Source organism: Nomascus leucogenys, chromosome 5 (assembly GCF_006542625.1).
Source record: "Nomascus leucogenys isolate Asia chromosome 5, Asia_NLE_v1, whole genome shotgun sequence".
NCBI lineage: Eukaryota > Metazoa > Chordata > Mammalia > Primates > Hylobatidae > Nomascus > Nomascus leucogenys.
In genome coordinates this window covers 58,159,176-58,186,852 of record NC_044385.1, presented here as the reverse complement: position 1 = coordinate 58,186,852, position 27,677 = coordinate 58,159,176, and the positions used below count along the sequence as shown (strand labels likewise).

Genomic DNA, 27,677 nt, shown 5'->3' with positions numbered 1-27,677 from the left:
GGCTTGCGGACTCTCTGTGTGGCTTATGCTGATCTCTCTGAGAATGAGTATGAGGAGTGGCTGAAAGTCTATCAGGAAGCCAGCACCATATTGAAGGACAGAGCTCAACGGTTGGAAGAGTGTTACGAGATCATTGAGAAGGTAACCGCACACAATACAATCTGTACAGCTCCATGAAGGACTTAACCACCTATTTCACAAAGTCTTTGAACAGGAATCCTTTTACTATGTAGGGATGTTCTCTTTTCTTGTGTCTTAATGAACCATTAGCTCTGAATCATTTTCTTTGCTTTAAGAAGCACTTAATTTTCATGGTCTTTCTGAAAGCTCTAGCCACCCTCAGCTAAGCATTGATGACAGCTTAAGAAATATCAGGTCAAAAACAGCATCAGCGACTTTCTGGGTTTGCTTAAGATTAGGCTTAATGAGATTAGCTCATGCTGTTGAGTTACAGGAGCAATGAGAATGCTGTGGAGGCTGGTTAGATGTTGTACATGCTAAGCTTTCTTGCACTAACTTATTCTAAAGATATTTAAGCTTTGCCATGGCTACTCCACATTGCCTACTTTGATGTTGTTGTTGCTGTTCTTTTCAGTTTATCCTAAGGCGTTAGCTCACTTTCAATTTATTGGTTTCCTTCAAGTGTGGGAGCTGGGTTTCAGCTTTTTCTGTCTCACGTTGGCAGCCATAGGGCCATCCAATTTCCAGTTTCTATAACTTTTTTTTTTTTTTAATACAGAGACAGGGTTTCCCTCTGTTACCCAGCACCCACGCTAGAATGTAATGGTGCAGTCTTAGCTCACTGCAGCCTCAAACGCCTGGGTTCAAGCTAACCTCCTACTTCAGCCTTCCGAGTAGCTGGGACTACAGGCTCATGCTACCATGACTGGCTAAGTTTCATATTTTTTGTAGAGATAGGGTCTTGCTATGTTGCCCAGGCTGGTCTCAAACTTCTGGGCTCAAGCAGTACTCATGCCTTGGCCTCCCAAATCCCAAAGTACTGGGATTACAGGTGTGAGCCACCATGTCTGGCCCAGTTTCCATAACTTTGAAACCATCACTTATTTACTTTTTTCATTCCTTTGTTGGTTTAAAAAAATTCTCCTCTGCTTTTTTATACTCAGTTTTTTTAAGTTTTATATTCAGTTATTTATATTCAGTCATTTTAATGTACTGAATTAAAATGAACTGAATAAAACTGAATTCAGGTGTTTATTTGCCCTGTTTTACTTGAAATAGCCAAAATTATTTTTAAAATTAGAAAAAGATGATTAAATAGGTGATGTGCCTGTGGTGGATGCTCAAGAGGTAGTTGGATCTTCCCATAGTCTGTGACCAAGTAGAGGTGCTATGTCCTGGAGAGACTTGGGATGTGAGTATATGGAGCAGGCCCTTTGTACGGTCTCTGGACTTTGCCAGACCAGCAGGCACAGCACGGGCAGCTGGAGGGAACCACACATCTATACCCATCCTCAGAGTGAGCTGATCTGCCCTGGGCCTTTAAGAGGACCAAAAGGGGCAACATTTTATAGCTACCCTCAATCTTAAGATACTTGGATGTTTTTTTTCTCCCACTGTTAAATCCTTGGCACCACAGGTCTCTTACTCCTATTTTGCCAGGTAAGCATATCATCTAGAATTAGTTTTCCTCCTTTGTTAAATGTGATATAATGTGCTACTCATTAGTGGACTGAGACGGAGGGCTAAGGTACTGTCAGTGTCCTCGGGATAACCTGCCCATCTGCTCTGCTGCCAGATGGCTTCTATTCTAACAAGCCCTCTGTATCAAGAAATCAGTGATGAGTACTGGGCTGCCTGTGTGTGTAGAGTGAGTCCACCATTGCAAGGCATTTGGAAATGCCACCCATCCAGATGCCATCTGCAGACACAGGTATAAAATAGAGGAAATAGAACAACTGTCTCAGAACAGTTTGATTGCCTTTCTTTGTCAGAATTTGTTAGTGCTGTTCTTAAGTATGTGCCAATCTTTAACTGAGGATATTTTTTCAATCTAGAATTTACTGCTACTTGGAGCCACAGCCATAGAAGATCGCCTTCAAGCAGGAGTTCCAGAAACCATTGCAACTCTGTTGAAGGCAGAAATTAAAATATGGGTGTTGACAGGAGACAAACAAGAAACTGCGATTAATATAGGTAATTATTTTTACAAATAATTTCCTGATGCTGGCTTTTGTATTTGTTTTTCAAGTATCTTGTATGTGTGTCTAAATGTTTCTCAAATTCATTGACAGATAGTGTTTTATAGGACTCTTCATTCACAAAGCTAAGAAAAATTGACCCAAATCAAATGAAGATGCCCTCATTCCTGTTACAAACATTAAAACTATCACAGTTCCTGGAAAATAATTAGACACACTTACGTAGGGCATAGAATTCAAGATTTAACAGCTTTGATTTTCTTGTTGCTTTCTTCACAAAATTTTAGTCTGAGACTAAGAGAGCATGTTTTCACTAGGTTTAAATATGCGTTATTATTTTATGTAATTATAACAATTTTAATGGTTTTGCCCATTAATGGCTTTTCTAAGAGCCTTGCGTCTTTCCCTTCCCAGCTTGGTTGACAACTTCCTTGCTTGTAGAGCATCACAGAGATGAAAATTGAAGAAAAGGAATTTAAGTCAGGATAACTCTGCCATTGTTAAAGGAGCATGTTTTAAGTTTGAAAAGGAGTTGAAGCTACTCATTTTTAAAAAATCTAATCTTGATTATTTGAAATATTTGAACATTATCTGGTACTTTGATCAGCATTATGGTGTAACAGCAACCTATGCATGTTGCTGGCCCTAGACTGAACTACCTTCAGTGTGTTCTTGGATGTGCGCTGGCTGGAAAAGCACCACAGCTCCCTCTCACTGCCTCTCATCCACACTGCCCAGCCCCTGGGAGCACACGCAGCCCTTTTTTTTGCGTGTTCATTAGGTGATATGCTTTCCACCCTATTAGAGCGTATGTGGTAAAATGAACACATCAGGACTGCATAACTTAGAATAGCTTCCTAGAAGTAGACTCTATTTCTATATCTGTTTCTATGTCTGTGCTCTGTGTTTTAGGAAGAAACCTACTAGAGCCTCTGTATTTAAGTGACTGTAGTCCTCTTCAGAGTAGTCTTCTTGGAATATTCTCAACATAATCCAGTGGTGTCCCTTTCCTGAAAACCTTATCTTTGAATCAGCTTTGCCACTCATATAACCTCAGTTGTAAATAATACCTGCCTTCTTGGATAATTTTGATTTAAAAAAATAGACAAAAGCCATGTAATCATTTCTTGTCACGGATATAGCTAATTAAATGGAAGTTGGGCTCCCAGACAACTGAAGTTAAGCTCACAAGAGAGTGACATAGGATTCATAAACAGTACCTGAAGAATCAGCCACAGGCTTTGTCCCTGGATTTGTGCTGGTTTTCACTCAGATGCATGGTTTTGGACAACAGTGTGATGGTATTTTAGTGCAGAATCATCACTCCTACTAGAAAATACAAACCCAAGCTTATAGCCCTTTGATGATGTGTCAGTAGCATTTTTACAAATGAAGAATAACACATTTGCTTTTTGGATACTATATTTCTGTATAAGTATATACATTGATCCTTTATGTGTTATTTTTCATATAAATTTGGCCTAAAACACCTGCTGTGGATCTGTGGCCCCTGTTGTTTGCATGCTAAGTTGACTGTTACCCTGAAATACTTACCTAAAATTTAGGTGATATGCTTTCCACCCTATTAGGGCAATGTGAAAAAAGTGGATAACCCCTCAAGTTAAAATTGAGCTGTAAAGTGGTAACCTTTCTTAGTTTTCCAGATCTCGAGCATTCCTGCTGGCCTGATAACCTATGCATGTTGCTGGCCCCAGACTGAACTACCTTCAGTGTGTTCTTGGATGTGCCCTGGCTGGAAAAGCACCACAGCTCCCTCTCACTGCCTCTCATCCACACCGCCCAGCCCCTGGGAGCACACGCAGCCCTTTTTTTTGCGTGTTCATTTTGTTATACCTGAGCCTATCTAGCTAAGTTTGTGATAAACACAAGAGAAAGCAAAGCACTGAAAATCAACCCAGAAAACACAAATGGATTATTACTCAAAAATGAAAGTTTTACTTGTATGCGATGAGGCTGCTCTGAGCCTTATGAGATAATTGATACATGTCCAAACAATTTTTTAAAAATAACGATTGTATTGTTTTGTACTTTTTTTCTAAGAGGGTGTAGTAACGTGTAGTGCTCGTGCCAGAACCGCTCATGTCATTTGCTATCTCTTAACTGATCTTTCTTAGCAAGCACTCTCCAAGACTACTAGAAGATGATGCTTTATAAGCTGAGGACTTTTTGTCAAAGTCCTATGTTTATCCTGGAGGCTTTCTCTATTCACATTTTATCTAGTGTATCAGTCAGATTCAAACACATCTTGGATGTTACTAAGTAAGCTTCTAACAGCTAGAGAATTGATTTCTTTGAGAGAGCCGTGTCTGAATTGTTTCTTCACTTCACCTTTGGAACTCAAGCTTGTAGCCCTGGGTGACGCCGAGAATTTAAATGTCGTTTTATGATTTAATGTATCTGTCGAGCCTACAAATGATGTAGAAGGCTCAGGAAAGCATATACATCGGGACATTTTATTAGACTTATCAGTGTCAGACCACAGGTGACAGCTGTCAGCAGCATGAGGTCATGCTCTAGATACAGAGTGGGTTTCTAAGCCTGTTTTCTAGTCATATAGCCCTCATACCCCTGGTAGTATGAACCATTATTGACTTGTCTCCCATAATACTTTACATTTTCATGCATCCTGTGTGGGTTTTAAGGTATCCAGAAGATATTTGGGAAGATCAGGTAGCTAGCAGTTCTCCTTCTAGATGAAAAAAGGGAAACAGAGCAAGTTAATGGAGTGTCTGGCAAGTGCCAGGCACTATACTAGGAGTGTCTTCTGAAAACTCTGTTTTTAATCTTTATATATGAACATTCTTATGGCTCGAGGAGGAAATTCTACATTTCCTAAGGCTATACCCTACTTAATGACCAAACTGGTACTGGGTCTCAGGGCTCTTGACTTCTGGTGTGGGGCTTATTTAGAGGGATTCACATAGCTTTTGCAAAAAATGCTTTCCGAAATTTGATTTAGAGGACCACGGAGAATGGTACTATATTTCCTCCATTCTAAGGCGCACATTGTTTTTACATTTTAATGTCTCTGAAATGGGAATGTCTTATGGTTGTTGATTCTTAGCTTTTAATTGGCAGCATTATCTTAGTGGTATATACCATAAGAGTTCATCTTTAGATTTGGTGACATTAATTATCTTTGGTGTTTGGGGGTGTTGGCTCTTTTTAGAGTTTGGCTTTTTAAAATATATCTATCTATCTCATAGTTTGAGAATTTATTTTTAAATAACTTTTTGTTCATACCTTGGAAAAAAAATACACTTAGTCAAATCAAGTTCCAGGACATATGTGTCTCTGTGAGCCAGTGAATTTTATGTAGATAGACGGTCATCTTGTGTATAGGTTTTAGTAGTTTGAAATTGGCATGTTGACAGAATCCTGCAACACTGTGCTTGAATTTTTGCTAACTAGCTGTGTTTTGAGGAGTTGGAGATTTTCTCTTTTAGCTTAAAAATTTGGCATCAGCTGGTCTAAAGTGAAATTTCAGATGTAGCCCTTGTGAATTTCGTGGTGGTCATTTCCGTATTACCACTGGATAAAACATCTATTAAATAGTTATGCAATAGATGTGGAGTTTTCAGAGTCTGTAAATTTTTTTTAATGGATGTAGGATGAGTGAGAACAAAATCCTAGTGTGTATTCCATTTTAAAGTAATTAAGTTCGCATTAGCTTTCCTCTTAAACCATTTCTGAATTGAAATTTCAAGTCTTTCCCCCACCCTCCCTGCATTTTGTTACCCATCATTTGATACTTTTTAAACCATTTCTTATGGTCTTAGAGGTTTATTTTTTAAATTTTAATAAATTTTATTGTGTATATTTAAGGCAAACAATATGACGTTATGAGATACATATAGATTATCTTTGAAGTTTAATTTTAGGAAGTGACTCAATATGTCACTTGCCCCTCCTGTAATTGCCTGTACATTTTCTTGTTCATTAAAAGGAAGGCGAGTTGCCATTCTCAGGTGAAGCTGGACTGTGAGAGTGACAACACCGGTAATGCTCTCAATCTTACTGCTGCTTTTCATGGAAGATTCAGTCCTGTATTTCTTGATTACCCACAGCTAACATTGCCAGGTGCTCCACTGTAAGCTTGGGGAACTTACATTCCACACTTGGGGCACAAGTTAATTATGAGACAAATCAGAGAATGAAATAGATGAGGAAGTACCAATTGTGCAGTGTAGATGTTAATCATGACTGGCTTTTGTCATAGTTACTAGCAAATGTTATCTGTTATGTGCCAGATACTGCACTAAGTCCTTTACATATGTTTTATACTTAATTCCCTTGGAGAATTTAAAAGGCATTATCCCCCTTTAAAGATAAAACTGAGGCACAGAGAGATGAAGTAACTTAGCCTAGGTCACACAGATGTGAGAAAGCTGAAAATCTGAGCACTTAACCACAACACACAATGTTCATTTCTCAGAAGGAACAATATGAGTTGTAAAGGACCAGGGAAGTCTTCCTGGATGAGATGGGTTTAAAACTTGAGCCTTCAGAATTTGTTTAAAACAAAAATGACTGAGAATAGAATGGGTCAGAATGTCCCAACTTGGGGAGAAGCCGTGAGGTGAGGCTGAGGCAGCACGTTCTTCTGTGTGGCGAGGGTTCCTGAGAAGGGCCTGAAGGGTCTCAAGGGAGAGGTGCCCAGGTGTGTGTGCCACGGACAAGGCCTCAGCTCCCTGGTTCTCTGGATGATGAGGGACTCTGGATGGGTTCTCTTTCATCCCACCTGGAATAGCCTGAAAGACCATGCTTTGTCATGCATTCTCGTTGTTTGCCAGTGTTTTTCATACAGGCAAACACTGACTGACCAGATTCTCTGTAAAGCTATTGAGAACCAGTAACATGCTCACTGCGGGTTGGTACCATGTTGAATCCTGTGACGGGTAGCTTGGGGGATGTGATCTCAGGATATATGGTTTGGAATGATACATTGTTCCTGACTTTTTCAAAAATGTCTCCAGAGAAATCTGGATTTGATATCAAAACCAGTGTTCTCCTTTTTTAAGGAGGAAACAGGTTGAGAGAGCTGAGAGATTTGGTTTGGTAATATTTTCTAGCGTGAAGCATCATCTTGTTGTATTAAAATCAAGTCCTGCCGTAAGTACCATAGACTCTGTAATATTTTGGTTTCTTTGAATGTTGATTATACTCAGGTAGTAGAAAGACTAAACCCTTTTGTAGTATACTGTTAATTTCAACTATAGTAAAAAATGAAATCCCAGAGGTTCTCCTCTCAGTCATTTTATGGCCGTCTTGTTAGATTGCGAGATTAAAGAAGTAGACCTCAATTTACAAGTGTGGATTGACATTCTATACCTGGCTCTTCTCCAAGAGTTGATCTCATTTTATCCAAAAACATTAGAAATCAAGCACACCAAATGTGGATTGACACAATTTAATTTGCTATATTAGTTAAGCCACAGTTAACTGGGTTAAACTTCCCTGGTCTGTCTAGTGCGAGTGCTCTGACTGATAATTCTCTAAGCAAAATCTCACTTCCATATCCAAGCTAAAAACAGCAACAACAAAACCCTTAACCTGTTTCTTCTCAGAAGCCTTTAGTTTTGTATATTTAAATTTATGAAAGTGTCAGTATTTTTTTTTTTTTCTCTCCCCCTGCCATGGCTAGAAAAAAAAAAGACTTAGAGTTTTTCCATAATGTCTTTGTGTAGCTTCAGTTGTCAAATGGCATTTTGCTTAAATTGAAAAATATAAAATAAAGCAGCAAGCGAGGGCTTAAAAATTACAACAGCTTCTGCAGCTGTTGTTCAAATAAAAAACTACCAGTAAATCCTTTTGCATTAGTTACACTAAATTTGTAACAGTCTGTATTGCATGAAGTTGCTGGAAGTCTCTGGGGATGAAGAAAGAATAAATTTAACATGGAGGGAAATGATTAAAGTTGCAATATCCCTCTTTGCAAGTGAAAAGAAAATGTAGACCTCCCTTCTGGACCTAATCTAAGAACTTATAGGAAGGAAGAATGCATTTATAAAATTTTAATGGGAAACAAAGAGTTTGATTATTCTAGTCCTACCAGGCAGAGCTTTTAATGGCATTTTGAGAGGGTCTCACTTTTATCCATCACTGTTGTTAAAATACAGACTTGAACTAGTTTGTGAATGTATAGAAAATTGCTTCTTGTTCCCCCCTCCTTTTTTTTTGTTTTAGAGATTTAACAGCTATTTGCCCATGTGGTATTGTGATTTAAAATTATTCAGTTTGTTTTGGCTTTAAAAACAATATGTGTTTGTTTTAACGAGAAATAATCTGATTCCCTTGAGAGAACTGTTGTTAACAGCCTTGCCTATGTCTTTTTCATATTGCCTTAAAAAATTAACATTTGAATGAAAAGCCATAATTTTGCACTTTAAAATTTGATCTCGGAGGTGCTTTACAAAATGTTCTACATGGCAGTCCTTAGGAAGGATGTACTTTCTGAAATAAACAAACAAAATTGTTTTACTCTTTCCTTCAACTCCTTCATTCCCCCAAAAACCCACAACATGGTTTTTCTTGGTCTTAATTTTTGTCTGTCTTGAATTTCATTTTGTACCTGTTATGAGGGTTTCTCAGGGATGAAAAGAGAACCTGCCAGTAGGTCTGAGCACATAAATGCAGCAGTTCTGCTCCTTGTCCCTCAGGTAAATGCCGTCTTCTTTGCTAGCCACCTGTAGCATCTGTGAGAAGGATGTCTTCTTCCCAGTCCTGTGAGGAGAATCCTTGCTCCCCCTGGCTGTAGGAACAGTACTGGCCAAGCCCTTCCTTGAGATTGTCACATGCTTGCTTGAAGGCTGTTGATTGATTTCCCTTTTCTATAATCCTTAATCCATTATCTTAAGGTGCTGAGACAAAACTAGTTGTGGGGGCTGATTTTCTGTGGAGAAGGATTTTTTTTCTTGCCTTTTCTCAATGAGAGAGATTGAGTTGGGGGTTGGTGGAAAGCACAAGCTGTTGCTAACCCCCCAAGGCACTGAGAGGATGGCAGGGTAATCTGAGAGACAGGCCAGTGCCCTGGTGGACACCTCTGGTCTTGGAGTTGCTAGAGCCCTCTCCTCGCCACTGAGGGTGTGGATTGGAGGGGAGGCATCCTGAGAGGTGCTCGGCTTGGTCCATGACTGCTCACCTAGGGCAAAGTGTGAGTAGGAAAGAGCACAGGGCTTCCTAGAAAATATGTTCTCCTGCTGGGAGGGAAAGCAGAAAATACTATCTCGCTTAACCCATAGAGATAGCTTTACTGAGGAAATGAGAAGGAAATTGTTAAGAATTAGGAGTACTTTTGTTCCAAATAAGCCTTTAAAAAAAAAAAAAAGCCTTTTTAAAATAACAACCAAAAAAGGATTTTTTTGAAATGTGGATTACTTTAAATTTTTCACAGGAAAAGTGACTCCCTCAGTGTATTCCTTTGAGACCTGTTGTGAGAATCAGCTGCTGTCTTAAAGGAAGGGAGGGAGCTGGCTATCCCAGTGAGTGTGTGTGTGCTGATTCAGGGGCACCATTGGGGTCCACTGCCTTCCTAAAGTGTTCTCTGTTACTTTAGACAATCCAAGGCTTATCTTAATGTTATACGAGGATAACAGAGTTAAAGAAAAATCCACTAAAAATTGGGAAGTATTTATTTTAGCCTTTAGTTATAAAGACATTCCCAACTAGTTCTATTCAATCTGTCTGCAAGAATCCAAAATCAACTTACTTTTCCTACTCCTCACTGTTACCCTATTCCTCTGTGTGAGCCAATAGGCTTAAAGTGGCAGATATAATCAAGGAGGTTGAATTTAAGGAGCTCACAGAAGGAAAGAGAAATTCACATGTTGTCTCTTCCTCCACTTCAGGGTATTCCTGCCGACTGGTATCGCAGAATATGGCCCTCATCCTATTGAAGGAGGACTCTTTGGATGTAAGTAGTTTTTCAAAGTTGTATTTGCTTCGCTATAACAGTATTAAACTCTCTGTTTCTACTATCATTGATAATCGGGGATCATGTTTTGCTAAAAAACAATTATGAAAAACTGTGCTTATTTTCTGTTTATATTAATATTTAAGAATGGATGTTGGGCCGGGTGAGGTGGCTCACGCTTGTAATCCCAGCACTTTGGGAGGCCGAGGCGGGTGGATCATGAGGTCAGGAGATCGAGACCACGGTGAAACCCCGTCTCTACTAAAAATACAAAAAAATTAGCCAGGGGTGGTGGCGGGCGCCTGTAGTCCCAGCTACTCGGAGAGGCTGAGGCAGGAGAATGGCGTGAACCCAGGAGGCGGAGCTTGCAGTGAGCCGAGATTGCGCCACTGCACTCCAGCCTGGGCGACAGAGCGAGACTCTGTCTCAAAAAAAAAAAAAAAAAAAAAGAGAAAAAAAAGAATGGATGTCAGAAAGCCTTATCTTTAAACATCAAAACAGTAAGCTTAGAATATTGCCTCATGATAATACTTTTATTCATCTAGAATTGTGCATTTAAAATGGGATAGTTTTAATCTGATTTAGCTTTAATCATTAAATATGAAATATTAGTGGAAACTATTATGACCTACATTAAATGGTGATGGTTAATTTCAGTATAAGTTACTAAAGAGACGTGTATGATTTTCTTTCTAGCACAAACTTTAGAATAAAACTAATATTCAAGTGTTAAGCATCGTTTACATTTATATAGTGAGGCCAGGTGCAATGGCTCATGCCTGTAATCCCAGCATTTTGGGAGGCGGAGGCAGAAGGATCGCTTCAACCAAGAAGTTCCAGACCAACCTAAGCAACATAGCAGGACCTCATCTCTACAAAAAATGGAAAAATGGGCCAGGCGTGGTGGCATATGCCTGTAGTCCCAGCTACTTGGGAGGCTGAGGTTGGCGAATTGATTGAGCCTGGGATGTGGATGCTGCAGTGAGCCATGATCGTGCCACTGCTTTTCAACCTGGGTGACAGAGTGAGACTCTGTCTTGAAATAATAATAATACATTCATATAGAAATAGCATACATGCACACTTAATTCTCTGATGTCCCAATGCTGCCGCATGAACCCACCCCATCATGGCATAAAGCCACTGAACAGACCAGCAGTGGGAGCTGATTTGAGGGTCACCAGCAACCTGTGAAGTGGTTTGATATGAAAATATGAGCTGAACAATGAGATTCCATTTGTCAGAACTTTTAACAAGGGCTTTGTTACTGGCAGGCACCCATAGTACCCTTCCAGGCAGTATATTTAATATTTATACTTAGCCAATGCCAGGGGCAGATGGCACAGTTAATTAAGCTTTTAAAGGGAGGTGATAAAGTACAGAGGTTTCTATACTTGCAAATTGAGAGGGCCATAACTCCTACCGTGAACACCAGGATACTCTCTACCCCTTCATGAGACCAAGGGCAGGAGGCAGGGGGAGAGTCCGTAGTTCTGTGTGTTTCCAAGGCACCACTGGCAAGAGACCACCCTCTGGTGTGAGTGCTTCAGAATTCATCTTGGTACACCTCCTATCCTTGTTCATGTCACTGCCTGCAGGCAGCCCAGAGTCCCAGGTCATACCTCATCTCCTGGAGTCTAATTCTCACATGCTCTGAGGAAATCTCTCCTCTACCCAAGTGTTTCAGTCTTCCCAGCACTCCCTCTCACACATGTCTTTACTTTTCTCCATGGAACCTCTCATCATTGGAAATACTGTGTGTGTGTGTGTGTGTGTGTAAATTGTTGTGAAATACATCATTTAAGTGTACAGTTCAGTGGCATTAAGTATATTCATATTGTTGTGTAACCATCACCACCATCCATCCACAGAACTCTTTTCATCTTCCCAAACTAAAATTCTGTGCCCCTTTAAACAACTACTCTCCATTCCCACACCTACCTCATTCCCTGGCAGTCATTCTACTTTGTGTCTCTATGAATTTCACAACTGTAAGTACCTTGTATAAGCTCAATCATATAGTATTTGTGATTTTTATGACTAGCTCATTTCATGTAACATAATGTCTTCAAGGTTCATCCATATTGTACCATGTGTCAGAATTTCCCTCCTTTTTAAGGCTGATTAATATTCCATCGCATGCCTATGCTACATTTTGTTGATTCATTAATCCATCAGTGGACAGTTGAGTAGCTTATAACTTTTTTTTTTTTTTTTTGTGAAGAAGTCTCGCTCTGTCGCCAGGCTGGAGTGCTGTGGCAAACTAGGCTCACTGCAACCTCCAATTCCCTGGTTCAAGCGACTCTTCTGCCTCAGCCTCCTGAGTAGCTGGGATTACAGGCATGCGCCACCACGCCTGGCTAATTTTTGTATTTTTAGTAGAGACGGAGTTTCACCATGTTGGCCAGGATGGTCTCAATCCAACTTTTGACTATTGTGAATAGTGCTGCTATAAATGTGGATATACAAATATCCTTTTGAGATCCTGCTTCTAATTTTTGGGGACATATACCCAGAAGTGGAGTTGCTGGATCATATGGTAATTTTACATTTCACTTTTTGAGGAACTGCCATACTGTTTTTTTTTACAGCAGCTGCATCATTTTATATGGTTTGTGATTTTTCCACATTCTTGCCAACACTTGTTTTTTTTTTTTTTAATAGTAGCCACTCTAATGGGTTTGAGAGTGGTATCTCATTGGGGTTTTGATTTGCATTTCCCTAATTATTAGTGACAGTGGACATCTTTACATGTGCCTTTTGGTCATTTGTATATCTTCTATGGAGAAATGTCTATTCAATCCTTTGCCCATTTTTTAATCAGCTTTTTTTTTCGGTGTTATGAAATAATTTATATTTTTTCTACCTCCCTTTAGTCCCTTAGATTGTAAGGTCCATGGTTAAAAACCTGATTTAAAAAAAAACCTGGGCATTTCCACCTTCAAGACCGTGCTTTGCACATATTATGCGCTCAGTAAATGTTTGAATGAATGAACAAGCTTAAGATAATTTTCTAGTCATCAATAAGGATTTCTATTTAAAAGTCATGCTGATGAGATAGTGGCTACAGTAGCCATGAGGGGCTGAGTACAAGTTGATGTTACTAAGAAATAGAAAATGAGTAAGCCGAAACAGCACATCGGTGGACAGGAGAGCAGAGGGCTCCTGCAGAAAGGCTCCCAGAACCCTTGGATGTGTGCACATACCTTATGAACACACCCACAGTGTCTACTGGAGGCCTCCTTTTTTTCTGATGATTTTCTGGTTCAAAGGTATCTCTAACCTTGAAAAAAGCCTCCTTTTTCTGGAGGTAACTCAGAAATGAGCCTCTGTTTTCCCCTTATATCAGATGTTCTCTGGAGTCCAAGAGATGGACTTTACATACACATTGAGACTTCTGGTTTACCTAGACCAAAGAGTGGTTTGTGACGCCAAACTGAGAAGGGTTTTATGGGTGTGTACCTGACTTGCCTTGGTTTAACCTCCTAAGAATGATTCTTCCTTAACTAATTTTGAACTTCATCTTTTAGTATAATGACTGTAATGTATTCAGTATCTACTGAGCAGAGATGCACTTTCTATGTACTGTTTTTGTTCATTATTCAAAAGGACACTCCATATTTCTGACTAGTGTCTACTGAGGAAGGTTCTACTCCTTCCTTGCCTTCTCCTCCCTCTCATGCTTTAGTTGGGTTAAAACCATTCCTATTCTCATTAAAATCGTATTTGGTGGTGGTGAGGGGGATAAAAGTAGCATCCTAGCGCAATAAATTAGATATACAGTAGAGCTTTGGTGGAGCTCCCAGGTTGAGTTTTTAAGTCTCAGGGCTCCAATAATAATGCAGACATGACAGGGACACAGAAAATGGCCCCCAAATTAGAAGCATTTGGCTTGGCTTCTCCTTATTTCATCTCTCATGTAAGTGTGAGGGGATCCACACCTGGCCCCGATCAGTTTCATCAGACCAGTAAGTATGGCCAGGTTCGGACTCCAAATGCTGTAAACAATTAGGATTTATCTCTGTGTTTTGAGTTTGTCATATGCTGCCAAAATAACATCTAAGCTCCATAATATAGATGAGATCAGTGGTCTTTGAACAAGGCGGAGTGATGGTGTGCACCCCAGGGGGACACTAGATGATACATTAAAATGCTGGAAAAAAGTTGTGATTTCCTATTTTTTCAGTTAAAAAAGTATTGAGAGATTAGCTTTATTGATAATACATAAGGATTGCCACTGGCATCCTCAATTTTTTTTCCTGGCACACTGACCAGAAATCGGTCTGAGAGGAATGGGTAGGAGGAGGGAGGCATGGCGTTTCAAGTGAGAAAGGTTGTTGCTGAGACTCTCACTCTTTTGTTTGCTTTTAGCCAATTGTGAAATATTGCCATTCATGTGTATTGGTTAAATGGACTTGTGGACTAGAGTTAATTTTCGTTAAAATGACTCTCACAGATGCTGACTTAATAGAATTCCTGTTAAAAAAAAAAAAGTGAATTCAGGATAACAATACTGTAAGCAGAAGCTGCAATGATTTGCTTTGCTCAGTGTGTGTGCTAGTTCCAGCTCTTCTCAGCTACTTCATAGTTAAAACAGTGATCTGATCTGACACATTAAGCAAATTTCAAAATTATTCACAAGATTGTTATAATTAACCATGAACTTTGTCCTAAATGTGTATGGTGTCTTGAAATATTAGCTGTGGTAACATGAAATTGTAGGAATTAATGAGATTTTAAAAACTAAGAATCTTGAGTAAGAGTAAAAATCTACAACTTTACCAGCAATGTATTTTTGAAAGAATGTAGTAATCTAATCATTTACTCTAAAATTTCACAAAATCTACTGCAAATTCGTGAATGATAAATGTCTTTGATATTTGTTAGTAAAGGACAAAAAGTGCTGAGTCGCTTGGAGAGCATTTGGTTTTCCTGCTGCAATAATATAGAGAACACAGTGAGGCAATAATTAAGTTGAATATGGGTGGAAGACCTATACAAAACCTTGCCAGGATTTCTGTGTGCGTGTGTGTTTTTAAAATTTTTTTTTATTTCTGTAGGTTATTGGAGAACAGGTGGTATTTGTTTACACGAGTAAGTTCTTTAGTGGTGATTTGTGAGATTTTGGTGCACCCATCATCCGAGCAGTATACACTGAACCCAATTTGTGGCCTTTTATCCCTTCCCACTCTTTCCCCCAAGTCCCCAAAGTCCATCGTGTCATTCTTATGCCTTCGCATCCTCATAGCTTAGCTCTCACTTATGAGTGAGCACATACGATGTTTGGTTTTCCATTCCTGAGTTACTTCACTTGAAATAATAGTCTCCAATCTCATCCAGGTCACTGTGGGAATGTAAACTAGTATAACCACTATGGAAAACAGTGTGGAGTGTCCTTAAAGAACTAAAAGTAGAACTACCATTTGATCCGGGAATCCCAGTACTGGGTATCTACCCAGAGGAAAAGAAGCCATTATACAAAAAAGATACTTGCACACACATGTTTATAGCAGCACAATTCACAGTTGCAAAAACCTGGAACCAACTCAAATGCCCATCAGACAACGAACAGATAAAGAAACTGTGGTGTGTGTGTGTGTGTGTGTGTGTGTGTGTGTATATATATATATATATATATATATATATATACACTACTCAGCCATAAAAAGGAATGAATTAATGGCACTTGCCAGAGTTTCTAAGAAACAAGTAATTGAACAAATTGTGAAACATAAGAGATTTACTACGTATTTGGATAAAAGTGCTGTTTCTAACGTGTTTCAACTTATGGAATAAACCAAAGGTTATTGTTTTTGAGAGGCCATCAAAAGAAAGAGGTACTGGCAAAGATGTGTTTGCTCAGAGCAAAGCATTAATTCTTTAACACAAAAGGTTTTCTGAAATAAGTATGTACAGTCACTGATGGAATGGCTACTGAGGAATGAAAATGGAATCAGATAAAATTCATTAATGACGCCTGTGGCAGAGACTACATTTTCCAGCCTCTCTATGGATGGGTGTGGCCATAAGATTAAATTCTCACTGGTGGAATGTGAGCAGAAGTGAGGTGCGACCCTTGTGCATTACCCATCGAGAAGGAAATCTCTTGCCCTGGTTCCTCAGCTCTTCCCATTTTGCTGGCTGGAAATGGTATAAGGCTGGAGCTACTTTGGGGGCTATTTATTGGCAACATCAGAGTTGCTCCCCTAGATTGGGCCCCTGGATGACTTTGGGAAACAGAATCTGCAGATTCCCTCTGGAATGTTTTTCTGAGAAAAGGTTATATAGTTTGAACTGTTGCATAGGTGGTAGTCTCTTTGTTTATCCTCACCCTACTAATCATACAGAACCTGATATTAAAAGTAGGGTCAATATGTGCTGCCCCAGCATGACACAGTGCAGGGCTGTCCTCAGAGAGAGAGGAGGAGGGTCTGATGCTGCTGGCCAAGGAGAGCTAATGGGGTTTGAAGGTCAAGGGATTTGGATTCATTCAAACCAATACATGTGTCCTCATTCAGGTTCTTAAGGTCCCACTCTTTCCCATCAGTGCCCTAACTTTCATGGAAGAGACCTGGTTAGTCTGTGACTACAACATTCATTGAGTTCTACAACCCACAGAATTAACTTTTTAGGCGCATACGTCGGGCTGCTATGAGAGAAGAGGTTCTCTTACTTTGTCACAGAGACTCTCTTGTCTTCTGACTTTGTCTTGACCTCTGATTTTGTAATTTTCATTCTTTAAGCTTCCCAGGGCAGTGAGAAGTGGCTGACCTATCCTTAATCTTGTATTCTTTCTGCCCTAATGGTATATTTCAGTAGCTGCTTGATCTGCCACAGACTTGGCTTTAATAGGCAGTTGTTACAAATTGATCACAGGTAATGATTTTAAATCAGCTCTATTGAGATATAGTTTACATACCTACAATTAAATGTACCAATTTTAAGTGTACATGGTGATATATTTTGACAAATGTATATACGCATGTAATCACCACTCCATTTAAAATATTGAGCATTTACATGATCTCAAAAAGTTCCAGCCCTCCATATCCCCAGGCAACCATGCGGACCTTCTTTCTAACACAATGGATTAATTGTGCTTGCTTAGAATTTCGTATGAAGACTGTCTTTTTGTCTGGCTTCTTTCATTCAACACAATTATTTTGATATTCATCCATGTTGCTGTGTGTATCATCTGTTCATTCCTTTTTTTGCTGGGTATTTCATTTTATGGATATTCCACAATTTGTTTATTCGTTCACCTGTTGCAGGACATTTTCATTATTTTCAGTTTGAGGTTATTATGAATAAAGCTGCTATGAGGGTTTTGTTCTGTGCACGTTTTGGTGAACATCTGTTTTTGTTTCTCCTGGGTAAATACCTAGGAATAAAATTCTTAGATTAGAGGGAAGATATATGTTTAGCTTTATAAGAAATTGCCAAACAATTTCCATTTTACACTCCTGGTAGTATTACCTGCGAGTTCTCATTTTTGCATATCTTCACCAATATTTGGTACTGTCAGTCATTTTAATTTTAGCCATTCTAGTGGGTGTGTATTATTGATAATATCTCATTGTGACTTTAAGTTATATTTCCCTGATGACTAATCATGTTGATTTTCTTGTGCTTATTGGTCATTTAAAAATCTTCCTTTGTTGAAGTCTCTGTCAAACTTTTGCCCATTTAAAAAAATGTGTTTTATGCTTTTTAAATTACTGAATTGTAAGAGTTTTCTGAATATATAATTTGGATATAAACCCTGTTTCATAGACGTCTGTTGCAAATATTTTTTTTTTACCAAACTTTGTCTTGCCTATCCATTTTCTTACCGGTGTTAGGGAAAATAGACCCTAGGGTGACCTCCAATAATTCCTGCCTCCTGGTGTCCACACCTTTGCCCTAATTCCCTCCCCTTGAGTGTGTGTGGAACCTGTGACTGAATTTTAATCAGTAGAATATGGCAAAGGTGATGGAATGTCACTCCCTTGCATGATATAAGAGTCCATCCTAGCAGACTGGAGTGAGAGACTTTTCTCCACTGATGGCTTAATAAGTAAGTGGCTATGGTGTGAGAAGGCCTATGGAGAAGGCCATGTGGCAAGAAATTGCAGACAGCCTCTGGTAGCTGACAGTGGCCAAGCCTACAGCCAGCAAGAAAATGGAGACCTCAGTCCGACAATCACAAAGAGATGAATCCTGCCAACAACCCGAGGAAGGCTGGAAACAGGTACTTCTCCAGTCAGGCCTTAAAGTGAGACTCCAGCTTAGCCAACACCTTGATTACAGCCTCATGAGGTCCTAAGCAGCAGATTTAGCTAAGCTGTGCATGGATTTCTTATGAGAAATTGAGATGATAAATGTGTGTGGTATTCTACATTGCTAAATTTCTGTTAATATGTTTCATAACAGTAGAAAAGCAGTATAAACACCTTTTGAAGAGCCAGAAGTTTTTTTTTTTTTTTAAATTTTGTTGAATTCCAAATTTCTTTCTCATTTTCTTCTTCTTTTGCTATGATTAAAGCTTCGGTGCTCTCTAAGAAATATGTACTTACTCTAGGACTGGGAAGAGTGCCTCCTGTGTTTACTTCCGGGAGTTTTGTAGTTTTAGCTTTTAAGTTTGAGTCTGTGATCCATTATTGTGCATGGTATGAGGTAAGGATTGAGGTCCAGTTTATATCCCATATAGTTATCTAGTGTTTACAGCATCATTTGTGAAAAATACTATTATTTCGTCATTGAAATACCTGTGCTTTTGTTGGAAACCGATTAAGCGTATATGTGACTCTTTTCCTCGACCCTCTAATTTATTCCATTTGTGTATGTATCCCTCTTTGTGCCCAATTCCACATTGTCTTCAATATGATAACTTTGTAACAAGTCTTGAGATCCTCCAACTTTATTTTTTTAAAAGACTGTTTTGGTCGTTTCAGGACCTTTGCATTTCTGCATACATTTTAGAATCAGGCTGTAAATTCCTCCAGAAAGCCTGTTGGGATTTTTATGGAGATTCCCCCAAATTTATGTATGGATTTAATGCAATTTGACACTTTAATGGGATTGTTATTTGCATTCTATGAATGTAGGATATCTCTCATTTACTTAGGTCTTTAAAATTACTCTCAGCAGTATTTTGTAGTTTTTTTTTTTTTTTTTTTTTTTTTTTGCAGTGTCAGGATTGTGACTTCAAAAAAAAAAATATGTGTCTGTAGCTTGTGCAGTGTACAGGACTTGTGCATGTCAAATTTGCTTTTTCTGATTGTAATGGCTCCTTTTGATTCTTCCATTTCTCTTCATTATATTTATACATTCCTTTTAATCCTTCAATATTGTTATGATAGCTCATTTAAATTCCTCCTCTGCTAATTCCACTTCTTTGTCATTTATGGGTCTGTTTCTATTTGCTTACTTCTTCTGTTTGTTATAGGTCACATTTTTCTGTTATTTTGCATGTCTAATAATATTTTATTGTATGATGGTTGTTAATATTTTGTGATTGAGTGTCTAGATTCTGTTGTTTTCTTTTAAAGAATATTGGGTTTTGGCAGGCAGTTACTTGTGAGTGTATAGTTTTCTCTAGAACTACTGCAGCTTTCCTACCAAGTTACAACCCGTTGGTGCTGCTGCCTAAGGCCCTAGGTGTTCCCTATGGTTTTTCCACTGTCAATGTTGGAACTTAAGTATCTTCCAGTCATGCATGAGCCCTGGGATTGTTTTTTTTTTTTTTTTATCTTACAGCACTGATAGTTGTTCTTTTTTCATATATATGAGAAAAAATATATGTATCTATTTTAGGGTTTTCTTTCCCCAAATCTCATGTCATGTCCCCGTATGTGTGCATAAATTAGCATTTGCTTAAAGACCCAAGGGGACCCTTACAGATGCTTGAGCTCTTTCTCTGTGCAGTTCCTTCTCTCCCATATGCTGCGTTGCAGCTCCTAGCCACCCAGCATTCTCTAGCATTCTTTGTCTCCTCATAGCAGTGAGAACATCACCCTCTGGGTTCCTCTTCCCTGAATCACAATTTGGGAAGTACCTCCGGTTAGAAAGCTTCAGCTGTCATTGGCTCACCTCATGAACTTCTCTTCTTCTGAGGATTGTCTTCCTGTGTTGCCTGTTATCCAGTGTCTGAAAACAGTGTGTTTCAAAGACTGTCCCAGTTTTCTGGCTGTTTATAAGTCTTGTATACTAGTTACTTTATCACGCCTAGAAGCAAAATGTGAGTAATCACTCTGCCTCTGTCTTTGATAAATATTAATTTCCAGTTTAAAGACCTGTCTCACTTGGGTTTTTCTTTTGTAATAATTTGTTGCCCCTAGCGTGTGGCCAGTTATCTCTGATTTTGAGAATTCCAGGGAAACTTAGCTGGATCAGGAGAAAAGAATACCAGAATAGTGCATCTGTTTCACCTCTGGCTTCCAGGGTCGAGGCAGGATGATGACTGCAATGGCAAGGAAAGCCATTGAATTATCATTTCAGTAGCTATTTTGGTCCTACTTGCCATGGACAGCTAATATCTTTTTTCCACTGATGATTAGGTCATCAGTGCCTTCAAACCCAAGCAAAAGAAATAATTAATACCAGTTTTTCACCTTTGGAATATTTCTTAGAACCACTTCTGATACCAACTATAGGAACAGTCAGAGTTCCATGCAGGAAATGGTGACCGTCAAGCTCTGCTCAGAAAATAAAAACCACATCTGGTATCTGAACAGAGTGGTTTCAATGTTAAGAATTGTTAATTAAGTTATAGAGTTTGCTAACTAGGTAATTAAGAGTACAGTAAGAAAACTCTAGGGCAGGGATTGGCAAAGTACAACCCTCAGGAGAAATCTGACCCAACATCTCTTCCTGCAAATAAAGTTTCATTGAACACAGACATCCCCAAGACTAGGTTGAAGAAGTGATTGTCAAGGGAATTGCGAGCAGACAAGAGGCAAACAAGAAGGAGCACATTTCTTTCTTTGTCTCCAGACTTGGAGTCTCTCATTCCCTCTCTGCCCCTCTCCTGCTGACAGGGCCTAGAGCCACCTGTGAGTGAGGAGTATGGTTGGTAGTTCCCACTCCAGTAGCACAGGCTGAACACAGAAGGGATCCTGGACACTGACAGATGTTAACAGCTGGCACAGAAATGAATTTCAAGTGTAAAGACTTAAAATAGGAAATTAGGTGCTTGTGAAATTATTGGGAAAGCGGAAGGAGCAGAAGTCAGCGAGCCCTAGAGAGGCTTCAGGTCCATGTCCCAGCAGCTTTGTTCCCAGAGTCAGAGCACTATTGCTGCTACCCAGGAGACCTCAGGGAGCCACTGCTGACGTCCCGGCATCCTTACACCCTTGAAGCCAGGTCAAGATGGTAGAATGTGGTCTCTTCATGCTCTGTCTCCTCTCTGTCTTCCCAATCTTAAGCAAATGCATCTTGTTGATGGAATTCATGTAGTATCTTGGTAATAAAGGAGTCTAAGAAATATGGCTTTAAGCCTTCCAGTCCCTGTAATACAGGGAAGAACATGGAAGAAGACAGAAATAAATACTGAAGCCAGCAAATAATATCTAGCACCAGCTCACCTGTAGGCAGGAAGTAGGCATCAGGAGGACGCGGGATACTACAAGATCGCACGGATGTGGTCAATTCCATGAAATTCAGACCTTTAACATTCAGTCAATTCTTTATAGTACTTTGCAATGACAGGTAGAGTGAACATGAACGTCTCGTGGACCACACAGAAGTTGACTATTTTGCTTCTGTTGTTATTCTCATGACAAAGAACAGTTGTCCAGGTTAAAGGTGATGAAGGATGGCATAAGGGTCAAGAGAACATCTGGGGTGCTAACAGGGTGAAACTCCTGCTCTCTGTACTTAGAAAAGTCTTTGCCCTATGGTAAATTCTCATAGTAAGTCATAGTTAACTATTTTCAACTTTTCTTTTACAAAAGTCCAGTTTTCCAGTTTGATCTTTTCTCTGATGACAGGTGGTTCGTGGTAAGTGATTTCCACATGTATAATATGCACAGGCATAATGTCATCATTTGTTGCTTTAAGATGAATATGATGTTTTCATGTGGGATATGATGAAGGCTTTTTTGGGTTTAGAGAGACCACTTTGAAAAGATATGTTTAGAAATACTTAAATTGTTTGTTTTGTTTTGTTGTTTGTGTTGTTTTTTGAGACGGAGTCTCGTTCTGTCGCCCATGCTGGCGCCATCTCAGCTCACTACAACCTCCGCCTCCTGGGTTCACATGATTCTCCTGCCTCAGCCTCTCAAGTAGGTGGGACTACAGGTGCGCTACAGGCACGCGCCACCAGGCCCGGCTAATTTTTGTGTTTTTAGTAGAGACAGAGTTTCACCATGTTGGCCAGTTGCTCTCGAACTGAACTCAAGTAATCCACCCACCTTGGCCTCCCAAAGTGCTAGGATTACAGGCATGAGCCACTGCGCTGGGCCAGAAATGCTTGTATTGTTAACATGATTTTTTATTACACAAAATGTGGGTCACATATTTTATCCAGAATACTAAGCAGCCTCTCCAGTAACAAAAGCTCATGGTCCATTGAGTGCTTTTTCATGAGTGCCTATCACTTTATATAAATTATCTCTCTTAACCCTCTTAGCAACTCTGTAAGGTCATGAAATATTCTGTTTTCAAGGTTATTGCTAAAATTTTTGATAGAAACTTTCTATTTTTTTTTCCTACCATCTGCTAAAAAATTCCTGATACTATTGCCTGCTTGGTAAGATCACTTTGTAATTAAACTTGCTTATCAACATTTTGTGTGTGTGTGAAGGTAGTAAGATTGTGGTATACTAGAAATGTTGCTTGAACAATTCTTTTCTAATTTATTTTTAGGCATGTTCAATTAATAATTCTTTTAATCCTTTGAAGGCACTTGCATTTAAAGGTCAGAGAGACTATTGTAAAACATTTTTTTCTTAGGGTTCTGTAGTAAGTATTATTGAGGAATGTCAGCAGGAGGAGGAAACAGGGCTGGCGGGGAGGGGAGAAGCTGCTGTGTTGTGTAGGTTGTTAAGGAAATGCTCTCTAATGAGATGACTTTGGAGCCAACTTGCCAGGAGGGAGCCATGGGACTGTCTGGATAGGAGATGGCACCTCCCACTTTGCCTGGAGCAGTCTCAGTTTGCGTCTGTTTTCCTGGCATAGATTTAAGACTCCCCCATTTTACTCCCCAAAGTGCCTTGGTTTGGAGGGTAAAATTATATGATCACCCTATCTGGAGGAATTGTGCTTCACGTGGATGGTCCAGCAAATGCAGAGGCAAAGGCCAAAGCTCCCCACTGCATTTGAGCAGCATGTGGCTGGAGGGGAGAGTGAAGAGGGAGCCAGAGAGACAGCATGGACTCTTCCTGTAGCCGTGTAGAGCATTGTTAGGAGATTCTGAATGAAATGGGGTCACTGGTGGAATCTGAGAAGAGTGACATGATCTGATTTACCTTTTAAAAGGGTATCTGGGCCAGGCACAGTGACTCACGCCTATAATCCCAGCACTTTGGGAGGCAGAGGCGGGCAGATCACGAGGTCAGGAGTTCAAGACCAGCCTGGCCAATATGGTGAAACCGCGTCTCAACTAAAAATACAAAAAAATTAGCCGGGCGTGTAGGTGTGCGCCTGTAGTCCCAATTACTTGGGAGGCTGAGGCAAAAGAATCACTTGAACATGGGAGGTGAAGGTTGCAGTGAGCCAAGATTGCGCCACTGCACTCCAGCCTGGGCAACAGAGGGAGACTCTGTCTCAAAATAAATAAATATATAAGTAAATAAATAAATAAAAGGGTATCCGTTCTTCTTTGTGTCTCTGTGTATTTGACTCCTCTAGGTCCCTCATGTAATAGTCTTATGCTCTTTGACTTAGTAATTAATACTCTGCCATTAAAAGGAATCTTGGCCAGACATGGTGGCTCACACCTGTAATCCCAGCAGTTTGGGAGGCCAGAGTGGGTGGGTTGCTTGAGCCCAGGAGTTCAAGACCAGCTTGGGCAACATGGTGAAACCCCATATCTACAAAAAATACAAAAAAAAATTTAGCCGGTTGTGGTGGTCTCAGCTACTTGGGAGGCTGAGGTGGGAGGATGGCTTGAGCCCAGGTGGCAGAGGCTGCAGTGAGTCCAGCCTGAGTGACAGAGTGAGACCCTGTCTTAAAAAAAATAAAAAAATAAAAAAGGGTATCTGGCTGCTGGAGTAAGCAAGAGACTAAAGCTGAAGGGAGGCAAAGGCATGGAGGCAGGAGCCCACCTAGTAGCTGGGGGTGCTGATCCAGGCAAAAGATAATGGGGGTGTTGGAGTGGAGGTTGCTGTATTGGTGATGGGAGATGGTGAGATTCTGGGCACATAGTATTTTGATAGTAAAGCTGACAGGGTTTGCTGATGTATTCGATGTGGGACAGAAGAAGGATAAGACCCCAGGGATTTGGATCTGAGCAATTGGAAGGATCAGGTTGCCATTTCTGAGATGAGGAAGACCGTAGGAGGAGCAGGTATGGTGGGGGAATAAGGAATCTTTTTTGGGCATTTTAGGGTTGAGATAACTTTTAGATATCCTTAGGGCAGTTGAATATGTGTGTCTGGGAAATCAGGGGAAAGGTCTATTATGGAGAAAAATATTTAGGAGTAGTCTGTGTAGTGTTTTCAACTCTGTGAGGCTGAATCAGGACACCAAGATTGATAAGAGATAGCAAAGTGGTCTCAAGAATTCAGCTCTGGTGGATGGGGGTGGGGGGCGGGGGGCGGGGTACTTCATTGTTTAAAAGTTTGAGAGAGGAGAGGCAGCAAAGGAGACCAAGAAAATATGACCATTGAAGTAAGTAGAGAAGCAAGAGAGTTTGAGAAAATATGGACATTGAGGTAACCAGAGAAGCAAGAGAGTTTGGCATTTTGGAAACCAACTAGAACAAAGTCTTTCAAGAAGAAGAGAAGGAACTGCTGTATTAAATGCTGCTAATGGGTTCAGTGAAATGAGGTCCGAGAAATAATTATTGGATTTAGCAGTATGGAGGTCATGGGTGACCTTGTCAGAAGCTGTCTGGGGCATTATGGAGATGAATGCTTGATTGGAGTGAGTGCAAGGAATTGGGTGGAGAACAACTGGAGAAAACAAAGGAAGTTTACAGTGAGTTTTGCTAAAACTTCTTGTAGGTCTTAGGTTAGCATTGATTTCCCTATCATGATGAGCAATTTATTGGGTAACTTTATTCTTCCAAAATATGTAGTAAACCATGATTTTTAAAGTAATTCAACCAATAAAATGAATATTCTTTCTTTTAACATTTCCTCTGTTTAATTGAAAGTGGTAGATATTTGTTATTAATGGTCTTGAAATAATTATTTGAATCAGTCAGAACTTTAAACTTGGTGTATCAAGCTCTTTATAATCTAAGAATCTTACTTTTGTTTATGCTTTTCACAAAACAGAGGTGGATAGTATTAGTATTCCTATATTCTACTGTAGCTACCTAACAAATCATTCCCATCCAATGGGTTTGTTTCTGATAGATAGTCCATGTTTGTGAAATCTAGCTTTTGGAAGGGGTGGAACTCAAAAGTCCTTGTCCATCTTTTGCGTTAATGGTACTCTTGAAAGCCCCAACTCACAGAGAGAGATAGGCATGCATCATCTGTCAGGGAGCCTGACAACTCTTGACTTACCACTGTTGGCTTTCTAAGTGAAGAAAATCAGTAATTACATGGTGCATCACAAAGGTATATCATGAAAAATGTTTAATGTCAACAGCGATGATGGTTCTTAGGCTGAGATAACAACCTACCTTGTTGTGACAATGGAGTCTCAGGGTATTGTAAGAGAAAAATTATTATATGACAGGCTAACATCTGTCAAGTTTCTTCATCAGTGAACTTTATTCTGTGGTCAAGTTTCTAAGCATTGTTCTTCCTATATAAGGTAACTTATGTAGACCTGGACATGTTTTATTTGGAATGACTTCCATGATGTGTCTAAGACAGAACCTTTGATGTAGTTCACTTGATTAATGGGATTATAGCCATCAAGCTTTGTTCTGAGGATAATTTAGGTTTTCTGGCAATCTAATAGTTTTAAACCTCATTTGCCCCCATTTAAAATTACTCAGTTCATTTAATGTTGAAAAATATATATTGATGAGGAAAAAGAAAAACAAAAAATGTTCTCTGGGTAGACTTCCATTACCCAGAGAACTGGAATAAGTAGAAGTATCTAGTTTATATAAATTTTTGGCTCTTTTAATTCACTAATAATACAATAACCTTGTGTGTATGTAGTATATATGCATATATGCCTGTGTGTGTATTGGTAGCCATTTTTTAAAAATGCAACTACACACAATAGATATTCATGTTAACCTAGTTTTTTCTCTTGTAGCTGAGATTGTATCTCTAGATCAACTAATATGTGGCTGCAGCCCAGTTTTAGAGAACGATGTAGATAACATTTTGTATATTTCTGTGATTTATTTAACCCTTATCTTACTTTTGGACATTGAGATTGTTTCTAACCTTTAATGTCTAGAAAAAGATCTCATTTTGTTTTCTGCTGTTTATTTTGTTAGAATAAATTCCTAGAAGGCTCCTAGGTCAAGAGAAATATGCCTTCTTGAATAGAGGTGATCTATATTCACACACACTTACACATGTATGTACATATAAATCCATATACTCCTTCTTGCCCTCCAAGTAAATTCTGCCAATTTAATTGTAATTTATTTATTAGGGAATGAAAAGAGCTTACCACAGTTCTGTACAGGTAATATAAATGTTGGGAAATGTGGGTATTTTCTCAGTGTTGTTTGTGGAATTAAAATCCTCTGAAATGAGGTTGTATTTAATATGTTCTAAATTTGAGGCTATCATAGCAAAAATGATATCTTAATAGATGGCTGCATAGCTCATAACCTGAAACACTGATGAACTTTCCGTTTACATTGCTCTCTCCTGCCTTTCCTATTTGATGTGCCGTAGGAGGTGAACCATGAAAGGTAGTAGCTGTTGCTGATGCTGCTTCTGTTTGAATAATTATTTTCTTTTAAATTTTCCAATGTTAATCGTACGATTTAAGAACATGTTGAAGAAGAATAATTCATTGGCAGATAAAAACTAAAGCCTATTCTATAAGTTGGAATATGGTTATTATTCCTTAGAGATTAGCTCTCTACTCTGCTTTCAGTAGAGAAGTTCTTCACTTATTAAATTGCCACAGTCTCCTTCATCCAGCTGAATGGTCTAGTTCTTCTACTTAAATTTAAATTATAAGCCTACTGGAATGTATTTTTGCCCAACTGACCATATTCATTTCTTTATTCAGGTACCTTTGCCCCTTATTACCAGGAAATTAAATGTAAAAATAGTGTGAAACAAAATGATGGGTATACTTAAACACCCCCACACACCCATCCACCCACACATTTTCTATAGAGTGTTGATGAGAGGTGAAAATGTTTTTCTGTGCTATCCATTGTAATAGTTGCTAGTCACATGTGGTTATTAATCACTTGAAACATAACTAGTTTGGTTAAGGAACTATCAATTTTAAGTAATTTAAATTTTAATAGCCACGTGTGACTAGTGGCTACTGTACAAGGCAGC

The 27,677-nt window shown here is 39.3% G+C and overlaps 1 protein-coding gene across 2 annotated transcripts in view; it reads left to right on the top strand.

Annotated features, from left to right (window-relative positions):
- Nucleotides 1-27,677, top strand: part of ATP8A2 (ATPase phospholipid transporting 8A2) — a 693,068-nt gene that overhangs the window by 213,251 nt on the left and 452,140 nt on the right. For both annotated transcript variants that reach the window (XM_030813212.1, XM_030813213.1), the window contains exons 22-24: nucleotides 2-141; nucleotides 2,016-2,154; nucleotides 10,028-10,092. In XM_030813212.1, the coding sequence (XP_030669072.1) occupies nucleotides 2-141; nucleotides 2,016-2,154; nucleotides 10,028-10,092 (344 nt within the window). The remainder of the gene's footprint in view (nucleotide 1; nucleotides 142-2,015; nucleotides 2,155-10,027; nucleotides 10,093-27,677) is intronic.